Source organism: Leuciscus leuciscus (assembly GCF_965113295.1).
Source record: "Leuciscus leuciscus genome assembly, chromosome: 5".
NCBI lineage: Eukaryota > Metazoa > Chordata > Actinopteri > Cypriniformes > Leuciscidae > Leuciscus > Leuciscus leuciscus.
The window spans coordinates 24,849,828-24,867,501 of record NC_138729.1 but is presented as its reverse complement, the minus strand read 5'-3'; the positions used below and the strand labels follow the sequence as shown (position 1 = coordinate 24,867,501).

The window sequence follows — 17,674 nt, the reverse complement described above, 5'->3', positions numbered from 1 at the left end:
TCCTCTGACCTTAAAGCCATTGAAACCCTTTGGGAAATTATAAACCTGAATTGTGATGAGTCATGCAGGTCTGCAATAAAGCTTAACTTTGGAAAGAACTTAAGGAGGATTGGAAAGAAGTTGCATGACAAATTCACAAAGGTTAGTGAGTCAATGCCCAGGAGAATGGCTGCTGTAATCAAAAACAAGGGAGAACCAACAAACTATTAACCTTTTTTGCATAATACAATAAAAGTCATATTTAATTATATGCTGGAGTTTGCCTTTCTTGCCAAACAACTTAATTACCTTAACCAAGTTTAGTGTACTTTTTCCCAATGTAACATACTCCTCATATTATGATTGTTTAATAGAACCTGAAGTGTCATTAAAAGCAAATATTATGCAAAATTCCCCTCCAGACTGATCACTACTGTATATCAAATACTTAGTTTAGTTATCAAATTAACACTGATTTATAAATGTAATCAAGTACATGTCCTATATGTGACATGTATATGACTAGTCTAAAAGTGTGATCAAAATATCACATACTTTTCAAAGAAGTGAGAATGTGCAACACCATGTGTTTCTGGCTTTGATTTTCATGCTTGCATGTCAACCTCACATTTACCTCTCTCCCCTCAAAATATGTATGCTTTACACCCTAACAACAAGCTTGCACAGACATGTTTTTCATTTCTTAGCTCGTGTCCTCAGCAGAAGAACTGTACAAAGCAGTGAGTCAAAAGAAACAGGAAAAGTTACTCTGATAATAAATCTGAAAAAAACAGTTAAGGTGGTGCTCCTCCACCCCTTCAGTACAAGTTACAGCAAGTTTAAGTGTAAGTCAACAGTACTTTATTGGAAATGTTAAATGTAACTATTACATGTGATATTTAATAATATTATTATTTTTATACAAAAGGTAATTTGACATTAATTCCTAATCACACTAACAACAACTTTCTTCAGTTAGGCTTATGCAATTCAAAAATAATCTACATTACTGCTAAAAAAACATCACTTGTTATAAAAGCATTCAGGTTTCTTCAATGGCAAATCAGTATTTTAGAAGCATGTTTTGAATGTTATTATTGTTTTCCAAGAAAGAACATTCCTATGCACATATATAGAATGCAGCTTATATAACCATTCACTGTTAACTACACAGAATATCTTTTAAGTTTGATCTGTATTTGACCTGAAGTTACCTTATATCTTTTTTGGCAAGGTACAGACTATTGTCTTTGATCAGAACCCAACCTCAGTTTTTCAAAATTCACCAGAGTGATGGCATTCTGCTTGCAAGAGCACAGTACACCCAACAGATGTGACTGTTTTCAAGATGTTGGATATGAAAGGGAGAACGTATAGTCAGACGGTCATTATAGCACAATGAATCGTAATTTTTCTTTTAAAAAGGCACATGAAATATTGATTTGAATTTGAATTATTTCAAGTGAGAAGCCTTTGCGTTGGATTCCGGTTGCATAAAACGCTAAGACTAGTTTTACAAGTTAGTCATCAATTTTTTTTCATACCTTTTCTTAGTCAGTTACATAAAGTTGTAGATTGGTCTAATTTGATACAGAAAAGCAAGACTCTTGACTAACTGCTAGTGGGTTGTATAAGTTCTTAAGACATTGTCTTAAACTAAGGCTATGCAACTGGCCCCTTGGTGTTAAAGTTGTGATAATTTCTTGCAATAACTTTATCCCACTTATTCCACGGCTACACAACAAATAAATAAATACATGGAAATTGGGCATGAGCATGCAATTGGCAGTGATTCCCTGGACAGCGGTCAGTATCAAGAAATAATAATAAGAATCAGAATCAAGCATTCCATGTAATAAGTTAATAAAGCCACCAATTCAGTTCTGTCAGTTTTCTTATGATACACAGGTCACTCTCACATTTATTTCTTCTATACATAATGCTGTTTAGTCGGTTAGATACGTTTCAAACAGTGGCGTGACTGTTCCATCTTTCCATTCAACAAGGATCTCGCCTCGCTGGATGGAGGGGGACTGAGCAGGTTTCATAGGGTGTCGGGTTAGAGGGGCTCTCTCACTAGGCACCGGAGACCCTGGCTGACTGACCTCTCCTGTCGGAGTGTAGGATTTCAGCACCACCACAGTCTTCTTCCTCCTGTGCGTGAAGAAAAGAAGTAGATCAGCCACTCATAAAGGAGGAAAACTTGTTACAGAGTATTTCCTTGTTATGAAACCGTTTTCAACCAGCATAGATCAGTTACAATCAGTGACGTAACAATGAAAAACAGATCAATTTCCTCTCTGTGTAAAATTAAAAGCTGCCATTCAGGGTAACAATGTCTTGAAGGTTTATTTACCAAAAATGAGAAGAATCTTACCTGTTCTGGTAAATGTTAAGAATGATGATCACAAACCCAAGTAACAGGGCCAAACTGCTTAGAAGCAACATTGTCATTTTCCAGCCTGTTCCTGTTATTAAAAACGTTATACATCACCAACTAACATTCTCTTTTTTTTACCCACACCATTTTCTGTATTTTTACTAATTTTCTGTCATTAAAATGCAGTAATCTTTCGTTGGCTTGTGACCACAGATGTGGCACCGTTTTTAGGTTTCCTCTCCTCTACTGCCCTCATGTGGACATAAGGCAAATTAACTATTCCGGGGGGGAATGTAATGTTTTGAATGTTTGATTGTTTATAGCCTGTGTCCTGACTGATAAGCATTTAACTGTTAAAACGAATCAAACTTTCTGAAACAGATGAGAACTTACCATAGTCTGTTGTAAAAACATTAACAGAAGGTCCCCCAGGCTCTACGCTACTTTTAGGTTCAACCGACGCCTCTGCAGTCTGTGTCGCTTCAGTTGACTTTATTTGTGAGGTCTGGCCATTACTCCCAGCTTAAGTAAAGTAAAAAAAAAGATTATACAATTATGTTATACAGCATAGTGATTATTAGAAACAAAACAGTCAATGTACACACAGGAACCCTGTCATTTTTGACCAATCAATTTCAGTTGTTCATGATCAGAGATTTTTGGGAAGGAATTCCATTCTGTATGTCAGGTACCAAAATCCTTGGAATTAAGATATGTAAATAATTATGTACAATTAATAATTGATGATAACTTATTTGTGTCAGCCTGAGATTTGAATGTGGCTCAATTGAGAATATGGCTTTCTGACCCTTCTAACCAAAAATAGTCAGTGACATTTTATTACACTTAAATATCACTCAATCTTCTCTGATATTGCCAGATTTTCCAATACTGTGGGGACCCTGGATCAAATTTAGTAGGACAAGATGAGAAAGTAAAAAAAAAAAAACCACATGACAGAGGATGATATGGTCTGGTATGAAAGGAGTGACCTTCAAGAGACACTCAGCTGAATTCTGTGGAGTTTTAACTGAAGAAGTGGATGAGATGTAATTAATCAAAATGATGGGATGACGGAATGCAACACAAACTAATAATCTAACTCTCTTACAATGCCAATATCGAATATGAGTGAGGATTCGGGGTCCAGTTGAAAGTGTCTGCTGAGACTCTTGCAACACATTCTGGCCGTGATGTGTGCTGTCTGTATCCTCGCATACCGTATGATTAGCCATTGTCCTCCACTTGCTGCCTTTCCCACGATCTTTGGAAAGGAAGACCTTGGAGGAATCGTGACGTACGCTCAGGTGTAGACCCTTGCTGTGTAATGTCAGGAGACCCTTTTTAGAGCAGCTCCAGGTCTGGCCCTCACGATCCTCCTCCTCAGAGCTGCAAGCTTGCAGCCAAACACTCTCATGCTCCTGGATCTGGGGTGCAGTTAGACACCCTTGTGTCTTCGGGTTGCTGAGAGAACGTGTCTCTGTGTTCCAGTGCCACTCTTGCAGAGCTGAATCTGCCCTGCACTCTTGCAGGGTTAACCTGCTGCTGACTTGACCTTCATTTACCTGTACACACTTCCTCAGCTCTTCATTCCTGATCATGAGTCCTGTAACTTCTACAAGGGAAAATAGATATTACAGTATTGTAGCTTATAATACTTACGTTAGGTAACATTGGCAAATTCATATTGCAAATATGGACAGTAGGCTATGTGGTAAAATACATCTTTAATCATGCATCTAAACCTCACATATACAGTATCTGCTGCTAACAGCACAACAAACAACTTGACATCCTTCCCTTTGAACACTAGCTATAGCAAATAACATATTTGCCAACTTTCATATACGTGGAGCTGTAGCCTACTAAGTGTGAACAGTCTGGGCTTTTTTACAGAAACATCCTCAAAATCCTATGTGTTTAGTAGCCTAACCAGCTTACACTTTTTCTCATTCACTTTGGTGCATTTCTCACATCACTATTTACATTTGCACAACAGTTAATGCAGTTCTCAAAACAATTAGTACAAACTGCAAAACATAGTTGATAACCTGCAAAAGCATGTCACTTGCTCAAAATGGATAGCTCATTCCTCAAAAGCAAGTATTTATGTCAATGAAAGTGTCAGTGTCATCAAGATGAAAAGTCCTGACACCATTGTTTATGAACAAGATAGTCAAATGGCTTTGTCATGTTTTCCTTATGACAGTTTACTCTGTAAATGTTTTCCAATGCAAAAAAGTCAGATCTTGGTGACACGAATGCTCAAGACAGCACTATATACTATTTGCACAGCCATTTGAAAAATACAGTAAAGTTACACATTACTGTATTTAGTGAGGTAACTGAGAACAAGACACTGAATATGTATGTTTCACATTTTTACTGCATATGCTCTTTGCAATTCTAATTTGTTCACAGCATTGTGCAAAAGAAAAAATACACCCTTATTTACAACAAACATAAACTCCCTTTGGGTAGAGCTGTGCACAACTGGAAACAATATTGCAGTACATATTGGAACTGAACATACAACATACATAGTACTGTAATCATTCATGCACATCAGACGTTCCTCTCTGTCTGAAAGCTGAAATTCACCTGAGAGAAATTGTTCAGTTTAGGAGACTTAAGATTTTACAGTTTTTCTCAGTCGCTTTGGTGCATTTCTCACATCACTATTTACATTTGCACAACAGTTAGTTCAACCTCCACAACATTTAGTCATTTGTGCACATCATAGTAGCAGTTTCTCATTCCTCCCAACAAATTGCAAATGCTTTTGGACATGCATCAATTGCTTTCATACAACTCTCTGCTGTTTTATAACATTATCATTTGCTTATGTCATGTCAGTCAAAATTAACTGTACTTGTGAATGCTGAATAGTCATTCCATATAAAACTAATAGTCTTCATTTCATTGCTTGAGTCATTACATACAAAAATGTTGAACTAGTTGTCAAAATGTGTCAAGCAAAAAAAAAAAAAAGCAAAAAAAAAACTTTTTTTTTTCTTTTCTGAAAATGTCTCCTAAACTGAACAATTTCTCTCAGGTGAATTTCAGCTTTCAGACAGAGAGGAACGTCTGGATGTGCATGAATGATTACAGTACTATGTATGTTGTATGTTCTGTTCCAATATGTACTGCAATATTGTTTCCAGTTGTGCACAGCTCTACCCAAAGGGAGTTTATGTTTGTTGGAAATAAGGGTGTATTTTTTCTTTTGCACAATGCTGTGAACAAATTAGAATTGCAAAGAGCATATGCAGTAAAAATGTGAAACATACATATTCAGTGTCTTGTATTCAGTTACCTCACTAAATACAGTAATGTGTAACTTTACTGTATTTTTCAAATGGCTGTGCAAATAGTATACAGTGCTGTCTTGAGCATGTTCAGGTAGTGTCACCAAGATCTGACTTTTTTGCATTGGAAAACATTTACAGAGTAAACTGTCACAATGAAAACATGACAAAGCCATTTGACTATCTTGTTCATAAACAATGGTGTCAGGACTTTTCATCTTGATGACACTGACACTTTCATTGACATAAATACTTGCTTTTGAGGAATGAGTTATCCATTTTGAGCAAGTGACACGCTTTTGCAGGTTATCAACTAGGTTTTGCAGTTTGTACTAATTGTTTTGAGAACTGCATTAACTGTTGTGCAAATGTAAATAGTGATGTGAGAAATGCACCAAAGCAACTGAGAAAAACTGTAAATTAAGATTTTGACAACTAGTTCAACATTTTTGTATGTAATGACTCAAGCAATGAAATGAGGACTATTAGTGTTATATGGAATGACTATACAGCATTTACAAGTACAGTTAATTTTGACTGACATGACATAAGCAAATGATAATGTTATAAAACAGCAGAGAGTTGTATGAAAGCAATTGATGCATGTCCAAAAGCATTTGCAATTTGTTGAAAGGAATGAGAAACTGCTACTATTGATGTGCACAAATGACTAAATGTTGTGGAGTTTGAACTAACTGTTGTGCAAATGTAAATAGTGATGTGAGAAATGCACCAAAGCGACTGAGAAAAACTGTAATTTCCTTTAGGAAATTGCACTTTTTTAAATCTTAAGTCAAGTTGCCTATTAAGACAGGAAGTTTCTGTAATACGACTTCTTTAGCGACTTCTACTGACAAATGGTAGGCTACTAATATAATGACAAAAAATTTTAACAACAAATGAGATTTGTTCTTTTCAAACAATACAATAAAAACACATTTTATTTCCGTTTAAACATCGAAATAAAGATGCTCTTTACCTTCAAAAACAAGCGTTGTGAGAACAAAAGTGCACAATCCTCTCCAAACAACATCCATCACCCCGGCTATAACGGCGCAATAACAACACTAATATTAGACTTTCATATTACAGTTAGCTGTTCTGATACAAATACAGAGTAAAGTAATAATTCTCACCGCGCCTGATATCCCCCTAAAGCAAAGCAGAAAGTGAAGAGTGACGATGTTGATCCACCCGATAGTTGACACTGTAGCGCTACAGATTTTCACTTGAAAGAAGACTGGAAATTTATGGCGCATGAAGCGCAAAAATGTTCAAAGAGTGAGTACAGAATACTAATTAACAAAAGACGATGAAAGGCAATTAAGTGCTCTGCTAAGTTGAGGGAAAGACAGTAAAACTAAGGGAATCACGACAACAACCATTGTTTGTGCACATTAGCCTACATGAAACTCGAGTTTGCATATTAATGTAAAATACGTGTATTTTCAACATCACCAAACAATAATAGTGAGGGGAAACTTAACTGTAATCTACAGAAGATTTACAAAGAGAATGCTCATTTTATGAGGCTCAGCCATTTGAATGGCATTCCATTCAGGCTGAGATGACAGAGCTTCTGTTCCCGTTGCTGTGTTGTTGCTAAGTTGGCGTCGACAGAGTCACACGGTATTTAAAAAGAATGGGAGTGTGAGCAAAAAACACTTCAGAATTGTTCCACCTATTTGTGTTTCTATGGTGCAGACAGAGTAAAATAATGCTACAAAATCACTCCGAAATGCCACTTTTGAAAAGGAAATAAACACTTTTACGATATTATGCTCTATGGAGATAATTTATCTTTGTACTTCTATTACTATTTTGCTAACCAAATAGCCTAAATTAGCCTTTGGCTGACAAGCGAGTAGACTAGAGCATGATACTACATCCACACCATAGGTCTCAGTCAAGAAGACATGCAACTGTCATACCAGCCAAAATTCAGTCAAAGATGTGATCCATGAAAATATCACATCAAAGTCAGGATATTTGTCTATTCTGAGCGTGGAACAAAACTTTAAATTAAGAATTGTGTTATCAGTAATGTCATTTAGCTACACAATGCTGTAGCCCTACAACATATCCTGCAGAGTTTTCTCAAAGAATGTTCTTACAGAATCTGAATTGCATAATTGGCCTACTATTTCTGATTGAGATCAGTGACTGTAATTGGGCAGTTTTCTGTCTTCATCACATGGTCAAAAGATTGCCTGGACTCTGCCTTCCCTCTCTCTGATGCCCATTACATGATGGGGCCCATGCTCACCTTCACAAGCCCCATACCCACAACCTCTCTGGCAGGTCTCTTATACACAAAGTCATTCATTTGTTCCTCCCCCTTGCTGTCTTCAAATGCACACATACAGTATATGCTACTTTTGTGGTAAGCAACTGAGGTTATTGTGTGTTTTGTTGCATAGCCTACTGTAACTGTTTTACTGCTAACATTTTCTATTATTTTTTTTTAATGGAAATTTCTGATTTTGAATTTGGTATTTTGTTTAGGGAAAATGCTTTGATTTTCATTGAGAGGCCTAAAGAAAAACATTCTGCTCAGGTCTTTCAGAAGGAGGAACATTTGTACCTCCCACAGAGTGCTAACAATTAGATCTTTCACAACTGAATATCAAAAGAGATTTTGATATCTGTATGTAGGAGGGTTACAGGCAGCCTCTTGTTTGTCAATGTGCTGCAAAAAGTGTAATTAGGATAATCTTTATTTTTTTAGTGGCAAAAAAAACCCCAAAACAAATAATATGTGGTTTTGTTTGTTTGAAAAACTAAATCTGTATAGGCTATTAACCCTTTTACACAGAGGTCACTACAGTGGACAGCTTTTAAAAAGCCATTTTGTGTATGCATTATGGCATAGTTGCACATAGTGCATGATCCTATACAAGTGGCAATCCTTTGTGGATTTTTTCTTCTCCAAACCAAGATGGCCTTTGGAATATCCATCCATTCCTTCTATCCTAGGAGACTTGCAATTAAATTTTTTTTTTTTTTTAATGTCTTTGTTGTTGTAACATCAAGTAACATTCAAGGAATTGTGTCATTGTTAAATTGATAACATATGTGTACAATTTATGTAAAATGCTAAATATGTGTAAAAAAAGAATTAAAAAAAAATTTCAAATCTTGTTTTTCATGTCCTAGAAGCAGCAAAAACACATAAGGAAACATCCTGACTGTGGTTATCATAATTCATGCATTTAAGGGTTAAGGTAAAAATTTTTTTTTTTTTAAATCACCAGAAACAATAATCATAATATATATATATATTTTAATAATGTAACTTTAATAAAGTTAAAGCACTTGTTTTGTATTTTGGGCTGGGGATTTTTTTTTATACACAATTCATTTTTGTACAATATTATAAAATAAAAATACATTTTGTTCTATCTTCACTTAATGCATTATTTTAGTAAAAAATCAAGCAAAAGTATCTTATTCATACGAGGCAGATTAGTGCCATCTGGTGGAGGGGGGAAAACTGAATAAAATGTAATGACATGGTTTAACCACTAGAAGGCTGTATATTTTCCCAAGCTGTTGAGAAGGTGATGATCTGCATCATAATCCTCTTCATCAGAAGGCTATTTTTTGTGTGCTCTCCTCATCAGACTCAGAGTGTCAAGGAATGTGTCATCTTCTTATGAGGGGTATATTTGTGCACCAGTGTTCTCTAGCTCTACCAGTTAGAGCTGGGGTTTTTTTTCTTCTTCTTCTTTTGGTAGCTCTACCCTCAATTCTGGGAATGATTTCTTTTCTTCCACAGCACAAAGAAACCAATGGAAACATCCAGCATGTTGAAAAACAGTGCCATAGGCCAGCAATTTGTCTTCTGTGGGAGCTCTGGCTTGTTCCTGTACACAGTTCCAACCATGGTCAATTTTCTCTGAAGAAGCTCTGTGCAAAAGGCATGCAATGTGAAGAAATAGTCGCACGTTGTGTGTCCCTGGAGAGCAGCTGTCACTTGGAGTACAATGCATCTGCCCTGATTTCTTTCAGGCTGTGCCCCACCAATTTTCCTGTGTAGACTGGCAAATTCCAGGCATAGCTTGTACTGGCATTACAGACTGCCAAGATTTTAATGCAATATTTGACAGCTTTACTTGTATTAAATCCATTAAAGCCATTTTTCCCATCTGTCACTAACAGTTTGTTGTGTTCTCTCCTGGCACATCATTTCTTTGTCATCAAATCGGATGACCCTTAATAATTTTTGAAAATTGCACAGTGGCATGATGGCCCGAAAAAAATCACCCTCCCTGATTCAGCATGCCATAGTTGTGGCTTCATTGTGAGATTTGTAGACACCAGCAAACATGAGAAGACAAATAAATGCTTGTATATTAGTCCACTCTAAAATCAATCCATTAGAAATACAGCAAACACAAATTTGTCATGTCAACCATCATTTGAGCTTTATAGAAACATTATTATGATGAACCATTTTAGCACTGCTGTTTCAGAACATATTTTACAAAAAGGTTCAGGTTCATTATATTGTACAAAATATTGTTTAGCATGGTAATTAGATATTGATTATAAATCCAATATTTTCCCTAAACAATACAACCTATGAAACTATTCATATTATAGCATCTGTTTGAAACAATATATGGATTTTTTTAAATTGTTTTTTGAAAATGAACATACAGTGATATAACCATAGATAGATAGATAGATAGATAGATAGATAGATAGATAGATAGATAGATAGATAGATAGATAGATAGATAGATAGATAGATAGATAGATAGATAGATAGATAGATAGATAGATAGATAGATAGATAGATAGAGCAAATAATAATTAAAAAAGCTGTAGCCTATGTCTTTAAGACGCTCAGAAGCGTGCGTCACTCCGTGAACCGCAGATAATTGTGACGTTCTACACAGGTACACATGTCTGCTCCGTCACTATGGCTGCAAGAGACGCGAGATGGTGATGAGACCTTGCTTGAATACAATTACACAAAAAAATATCCATTATACCTCTTCTCCGACGTTGACTGGTCTAATAACATGCGAAACTGCGTATGTTATTTCCATATGAGGCGCCATTCTATCAACTAGTTGCACTGAAACGAAGAGGATTAACAGGAGAACCCAACTGCCTTCATTCAGGCTTGGCTATAATTACCGTTATTTATGTCTCACGCGCGATTACATGGTAAATAATAATGTCTGGGATTAATTAAATGTCAGTGTGTTGTTACTGAAAAGAAGCAGTATTTTATACTTTACATCTTGCCGCGTTGAACCAGGCTGGACATAACGTTACCTCTAAAATCCGATTTAGTGTTGGTTTGAACAGCACCGCCCTAATTCTCTAGTCTCAAGAAACTCTCAGGATTTGCAATTGTCCATTTTGTTTGGAACTGATTTCCAAGTAACGCTTCGCATTTCGGAAACAACATCCCTACTCTTCAAAAATGGCGAAAATGTACCACAAAGAGAAAAGCATTCCGATAAAGAGCAGCGCGTCCGCGCTCTACAACAACCTGAGCGTCCTGCGCATCGCGCCGCGCTGCCTCACCTATTTCACGGTGGTCCACGCCAACGTGGTAAACATGGTCAGTGCGTCCTGGGACGGCCTGAACTATTCCCACCGACAGCTGCAATCTAAAGAGGCCAACGTGACCACCAGCTCCTCACTCATCATGCAGGTAAGAGGATTTGAGTCCACTGTTGATTATCTTGTTTTTTAGTGCAGTTTTGTTTGAATGCTGTCACTATTTTAACACTCTAAATTGGTATTCTGATAGTATTTGTACTTTTTCATTGTTTTAACATTTAACCCTAGATCATAATTAACTCTGATTTTTGTCTGACAGGCAGCCTGGTGTGTCCTGCCCTCAAGAGATCTTCTAGTTCTCACTTCTCAGAAAGGAATTCAGGTTGGTCAAGTGTTGCCATGCTCTTTACATGCACGGGAAACATGACTTAAACTAGGCCTATGTTTATTCATCAGATGTATGAATCAGATGGATCGATTATGGTCTATTGGCATGCCCTGGACACACCAGAGACCCCCACAGGTCAGTACACACCCCTGTCTCCGTAAATAACGTAAACGTGTTTATTCATTTTCACCTAATTTGAAGAAAGAACTGTGTGAAATTGGTTGTGACTAATTGCGTACCTAATAAAACTGACATTATCTGTTGTAATTTCCCAGCTAAGGCAGTGTTTGCCCGAGGGATTGCAGCGGTGCGGGAAAAATACATTTGTGTAGGTAAGTAGCTTCATCTGTCAGCAGTGGATATATAGTAAATATCTGTCTGTTCTAAGCAAGCCATTTATATATTTCCTTAGTGTGTATACTAAAAGTGCCGCTTTCCATTCCTCACACTTTTTTCAGGGGTCTCATCTGGCTCAGTGCTGGTGTTTGACGTTCCCAGTAAAGGCAGTAACATCACCCTGTCTGAGGTTTTGGAGGAACACAAAGAGGCCATTACAGACATGGCCTCTGAGTGCTCAGGAAGTCTGGTATTAATTTCTAATAACTTTCATTTGTAAACCATTTCATTTGTTTTATTTGTCATGTTTGGTTCAGTTGATTTAAATTACTGGTGGCTCAAATGTTTTAATATTAAATTGGCCTCTTTTTTCAGGAGGGCATTGCTGATTTAGTAAGCGCTGATGACTCTGGTCTCCTGTGTGTGTGGAAATCAGGAGAGGATTTTCAGCTGCTCAACAAGATCCCTGGTTTTGAGTATGTTAGGAAGTTACACTCACCATACAAGAGACCATGGGTTTCATTATTTAGGAGTGTATTCTATATACTTTGAACGTAAAGTGGTCCTAACCAAAAATTCTCCTACGGATTTGGAAACACTTTGTAAACCTGAGATTTGATAGTCAAACAAGTGAATTCTAATAATTTATAAATAGGGAGCATGCACGGCATGGCATGCACGCTGATTTTTAATTGGCATTCTTCCCACCCATGAATTACGACAATATGTGAATTATGTGTACAAGAATCCTGTGGGATCTTTTGGATTCCCTTCTTAGGTTTGGCACCAGTATATTGCATAGATGCAAAATAATAATTGGCCATATTTTTAACAAAAAATATTTGATTAATGTGTTAAGTTTGCTGACAAATGCTGGTGCTCCGAATGATCGTGTTCTATAGTAAAAACTCACTGATTTTTGTTTATCAGTGAAATTTATAGTTACATATAACTAATTGGATAATTAATTAACTTTGTGATTATATATTGTTATGGTAAGTGTTATCAAAATGCAGTGTCAGTTTGCCTAAAAGAACATAAAACGCACCGCTTCATGAATCTGAAAATTTACATCAGAACGACTTTACAAACGGTTTACACAAAAACGTATTCTGCCTGTGTTTCATGAAGTATACCAATACATCATTATAGTACATAATATTCAAATGTGTATCTTCTTCTTCTCTCAGCACAAGTTGTTCTTCAGTAAAACTGTGGAAGGGCACAGTCATCGCCGGCTATGGGACAGGACAGATCCGTCTGTATGAGGCGGTCACGGGTATACTGCATGCAGAGGTCAATGCTCATGCACGCTGGATCTACACACTGGACATCGCTCCATTCACTGGCCTGGTGAGAAAAGATGTATACAGTACAGTCTGTGTGTCTTACAATTAATGTATGGATCAGTACATATGTGCACTTTGAGTCTAGTAATCGTATTATTTAAATACATTTTGAGCACAAATAGGCTTAATTAAATGAAGTTTTTCATATTCAGATGTATTCTTAAAATGGTAAACTCTCATATACTGATATTGTTTTCCTTTGTTTAATGAAAAAGCTGCTCTCTGCTGCAGAAGACTCTTGGGTTAGAGTGTGGCATCTGAGCTTGACCCCAGAGACTAACAGTGTAGAGGTAAAACCCTTCACAGACATACACTGCATTTCAGATTTTGGGGTCAGTTTGGGTTATTTTTTTCTTCTTCAGCAAGATGCATTTAATTGATCAAAAGTTACAGTAAATACATTTATAATGTTAATATTATTTCTATTTCAAATAAATGCTGTTCTTTTGATCTTTCTGTTCTTCAAAGAATCTTGAAAAGAATAATGGTTTCCACAAAAATATTAAGCAGCACAACTGTTTTTAACATTGATAATAATAATAATAAGTGTTTCTTGAGCAGTAAATCAGCATATTCGAATGATTTCTGAAGGATCATGTGACACTGAAGACTGGAGTAATGACTTAAAAATTCAGCTTTGCCATCACAAGAATGAAGTACATTTTAAAATATATTCAAATAGAACACAGTTATTTTAAATTGTAATTATACTTCACAATATTACTGTTTTACTGTATTTTTGATTAAATAAATGCAGCCTTGGTGAGCAAAGAGAATTTAAAAAACATGAAAAAAAAAATCGTAACCAACCCCAAGCTTTTGAACGGTAGTGTACATGCACTAGAACTGCATTAGTAGTTACATTAAATAAAAACATTAGACTTGATATTTTGTTCTGGAGTATTCAGTGTTGCAAAGCACTTTATGTGTGTTCAGCTGATTTCAGATAGACTCTGCATTTCTCTGCCCTTTCTAGATCGAGCACATGTACAATGAGTGTGTGACTGACACACAGATCTGTGGAGCCAAGTTCTGTGATGGGGACGGCTACGCATTTGCAGTGACCGGCTATGACTTGAGTGAGATCATTCGCTACACGCAAGCCTAATCAGCATTACATCATGCAAGGTCATGTCTTGACTAAATATTTGTGAATAAATTGGTGTGCATGATAGGCAGTGTCAGGGGGCAGAGAATGTTTTCTTAAAACCGAAAGACACTACCTGAAATTGCCTAAAAAGGCCCACTTGAACACTAGGAGGCTGTGCTAAGTTTGTCTACATGACTGACAGTTGTAATGCATACAAAAATACACTTTTGTGCTCTGATATTGAGGTAAAATGCATAACAAGAGAACATATAGATTGCCTTATAATCTGGGTAGAGAAGTATCAATGTAAACAAATGTTAGAAGAGGTAGTTCTGTTTTTTTTTTTGCTCCTTATATAATTTGTTTAGTAAATATATTTACTAAAGTGTTACTGAAAAATGTATTTTACCTCAATGAAACATTTTAGGTCTGCAATTGAATCAAATGGAATGTAATCATATTTGTGATTCTGAACACAGAAATGATCAAAATATATTTTATTTAATGTGTAATATTATAAAAATTGCAGAGGCTATTTTTTTCCAAAGGGAATTATAATGTTCTTTATATTTGTCTGATAGCCTTTGAAATAATCACATTGTATCTAGATAATTATTTCAACTTGACGTAAAAGCAAATATTTTATATTTTGTGTCGTTGTCTTAGTTTTTGTTATTCTCTGTTTCATTGTAAGCATTTGTCAGTGACAGTTCAGCAAACTTTAAAAAAATAAAGAAATAGGTTTCACTCATTGACTGTGGCCTTTATTGCAATTAGAAATGTGTACCAGTAGATGGCAATAGATCTTATATCTTTAATGTTTTGTGAACATTTGCAACATTTGAGATCATTATTAAAACATATATAAAGACGTATCATAGAACATATCCAGCATAAATTAGGGTAAGAGTCCTGTGTGCAATGGTTTAATTGTCTTCAGTGTCATCTCTGTGAACTCGTACATTTTTGATCAACTTCAACACATTTGATGTTTTGTAGTTTTCTAACAAGATCATTTTTTTATTTAAGCAGCATTTTTTTAAATCCTTGACTAATATATTCATCACTGTTAAATTCAATCCATGAGGCCCTGATGAGTCCTTGTTCTTGATTTACACCGTTATCACACTGTAATGTTTTGTTGTCATTACATCAGTCATTTGTGTAGGTTTCTCTTTTTTAGGTAAAAGCAGAACACCAGAGGAATGCGCATTATCACGCCAAGCTATTTTATCAGTAATCTGTTGAAATATTTTATGCTCATTTGACTTTATTTCCACCATAATATTTGTGCCCGTACTGTTAGTCTGTTGTTCCCTCATGTATTATCCACACATGACCTCCCTTGCCAGCTTGTTATTGATAAAACACCCCATGCTCTCTTATGTAAGACTTTTAACTTTGTCCTATGGATGACACTGTGTGTGCCCTATATCTGTTATTAAGAGAGAGTGAATATCAATGACACATATAGGGACAGACCTAATAGACTGAGAAAAGAGCGCTGACCATCATATTTGATGGTGGACGGAGAAGAAGAGAGTCCAGAGAGTGTCGATGAGACCTCCATTAGCTGTGGGTTTAATGGAATTATGTAACGCTGCCGTGTGGCATTGGAGCACAGTGAGATGTGTTTAAGGTCATTGTGTTTAGTGGGATCTGTGGTTATAAACACTATGGCTGGTTTACAGGCTGTGTGAAATTCAATAGTGCTTTCCAGACACATCAGATCTGTGGCCTCCAGGGGGTCGCAGTGTTTTCATATGGGAACTGCCAGTCTGCATGGCACAATGCAATTCCAGTGGAAAAAACTTAGATGCTCATTTTTTACACTTAGGTGGATTTATTGCACTTAAAGGGATAGTTCACTTTGAAATGAATTTTTGGTATGTTTTAGCTTACCTCAAGGGCATCCAAGATGTAGGTGTCTTTTTTTCCACAGTAGTTTCAATTTTGATATTTTTAGGTCAAACCGTTCTTGTCTGTCAGTCATATAATGCAGGTCTATGGTCATCACCTCAAAGAGCAAGCACAGAGTCCAAATTAAACAATTCCCCATCGTAAGTACACATTGATGGCCTAAGACACGAAACAAGCGGTTTGTGTGAGAAAACGAACAGTATTTATATCGTTTTTACCTCTTATACACAGCCATGTCCGAGTGATCTGATCTGACGTGTGCGCAGACTGGTGCATAGATATATACACTAGATGTCGCCTTAAAGACATTCGTTCCAATGAACTGCCGTAGACAAGGCGATATCTAGTGTGTATATATCTATGCACCAGTCTGCGCACACGTCAGATCAGATCACTCGGACATGTCTGCGTATAAGAGGTAAAAACGATATAAATACTGTTCGTTTTCTCACACAAACCGCTTGTTTCGTGTCTTAGGCCATCAATGTGTACTTACGATGGGGAATTGTTTAATTTGGACGACTGGGAATTGTTTTAATTTGGACTCTGTGCTTGCTCTTTGAGACAGTGACCATAGACCTGCATTATATGACTGACAGACAAGAACGGTTTGACCTAAAAATATCAAAATTGAAACTACTGTGAAAAAAAAGACACCTACATCTTGGATGCCTTTGAGGTAAGCTAAAACATACCAAAAATTAATTTCAAAGTGAACAATCCCTTTAAGTGGAAGTAAGAAATATTATATTCTGTGCTTTCTATGCATTCAACAAGTCTTCAACTATGGGTACTTTTATGTCCAAGAAATTGATTTTTAATTATAAAATTTAAAGTTTTCTTTTTGACTTTTCAGATGTATTTATGTATAGATTTACATTGTACACTTGATCCAGACCCAGAAAAATCATCACAAGAATTTTGCTGTGCGTCATTTCCACTCAAGCGGTAATATTGTCAAAAGTATGTTATTGTAACATGTATGTTCTGTTTTGGTTTTCACTATTTCTGTTCTTGTTTGCCTGTGTTCATTGTTCACTTTGCTTGTCAAGTTTCCATGGTTGTTAATTAGTTCCACGCACCTGTTTCTGTTCAGCTGACTACCACTACTTGTGTATTTAAGCCCTTAGTTCTCCACAGTGTTTTGTCTTGCGTTAATGACTTGTTTGTCATGTTTGTTTAGTGATTATTATTCCTGTTCCTTTATTCTCCTGAGTGTCAGTTAATTACAGAATATACAGTATATTGAATTCTCTGTCATAGTGTTTACTGACCAGCAAAACATGGCAGTTATATTGTGTACAGTATTATATTGTGATACTGACACATAAAAACTATGACTTTTAGCTTTAGATTTAGGAGTCAGCTAGTTTATCAACAAAATGTTTAAATATCATTTAT

The 17,674-nt window shown here is 36.2% G+C and overlaps 2 protein-coding genes across 4 annotated transcripts; one reads left to right on the top strand and one right to left on the bottom strand.

The window, feature by feature from the left end:
• Positions 1–823: 823 nt before the first annotated feature.
• On the bottom strand, positions 824–7,249 carry LOC309498264 (uncharacterized protein). Of its 3 annotated transcripts, none has more exons than XR_014205897.1 (6): positions 6,804–7,249; positions 6,647–6,712; positions 3,471–3,974; positions 2,753–3,389; positions 2,357–2,447; positions 824–2,133 (listed from the first exon to the last, which is right to left on the bottom strand). XR_014205897.1 is itself a non-coding variant. In XM_082168857.1 (6 exons), exons 2-6 carry the CDS (start codon positions 6,702–6,704, stop codon positions 1,926–1,928), a joined length of 990 nt encoding a protein of 329 aa, XP_082024983.1. In that variant the 5' UTR covers positions 6,705–6,712; positions 6,804–7,232; the 3' UTR covers positions 824–1,925. The 3 variants fall into 3 exon arrangements, 2 of the variants coding, with proteins under 2 accessions (XP_082024983.1, XP_082024984.1); XM_082168857.1 differs by having other exon boundaries at positions 2,753–2,881; positions 6,804–7,232; XM_082168858.1 differs by lacking the exon at positions 6,804–7,249 and having other exon boundaries at positions 2,753–2,881; positions 6,647–6,795.
• A 3,308-nt stretch (positions 7,250–10,557) lies between these two features.
• wdr54 (WD repeat domain 54) lies at positions 10,558–15,108 on the top strand. The gene is made up of 9 exons (XM_082169350.1): positions 10,558–11,341; positions 11,510–11,572; positions 11,647–11,713; positions 11,854–11,910; positions 12,037–12,164; positions 12,290–12,390; positions 13,105–13,267; positions 13,479–13,553; positions 14,240–15,108. Exons 1-9 carry the CDS (start codon positions 11,108–11,110, stop codon positions 14,369–14,371), a joined length of 1,020 nt encoding a protein of 339 aa, XP_082025476.1. The 5' UTR covers positions 10,558–11,107; the 3' UTR covers positions 14,372–15,108.
• The last annotated feature ends 2,566 nt before the right edge of the window (positions 15,109–17,674 follow it).

Bases quoted from the DNA above. Each gene is read 5' to 3' on its own strand.
- LOC309498264 (XM_082168857.1), bottom strand. From the start codon at position 6,704: ATGGATGTTGTTTGGAGAGGATTGTGCACTTTTGTTCTCACAACGCTT. The intron at 3,975-6,646 runs GTAAAGAGCATC...TTTCCCTTGTAG, and splicing joins CACAACGCTTGTTTTTGAAG to AAGTTACAGGACTCATGATC. The intron at 2,882-3,470 runs GTAAGAGAGTTA...ACTTTACTTAAG, and splicing joins TCATATTCGATATTGGCATT to CTGGGAGTAATGGCCAGACC.
- wdr54 (XM_082169350.1), top strand. From the start codon at position 11,108: ATGGCGAAAATGTACCACAAAGAGAAAAGCATTCCGATAAAGAGCAGC. The intron at 11,573-11,646 runs GTTGGTCAAGTG...TTTATTCATCAG, and splicing joins CTTCTCAGAAAGGAATTCAG to ATGTATGAATCAGATGGATC. The intron at 13,554-14,239 runs GTAAAACCCTTC...TGCCCTTTCTAG, and splicing joins CAGAGACTAACAGTGTAGAG to ATCGAGCACATGTACAATGA.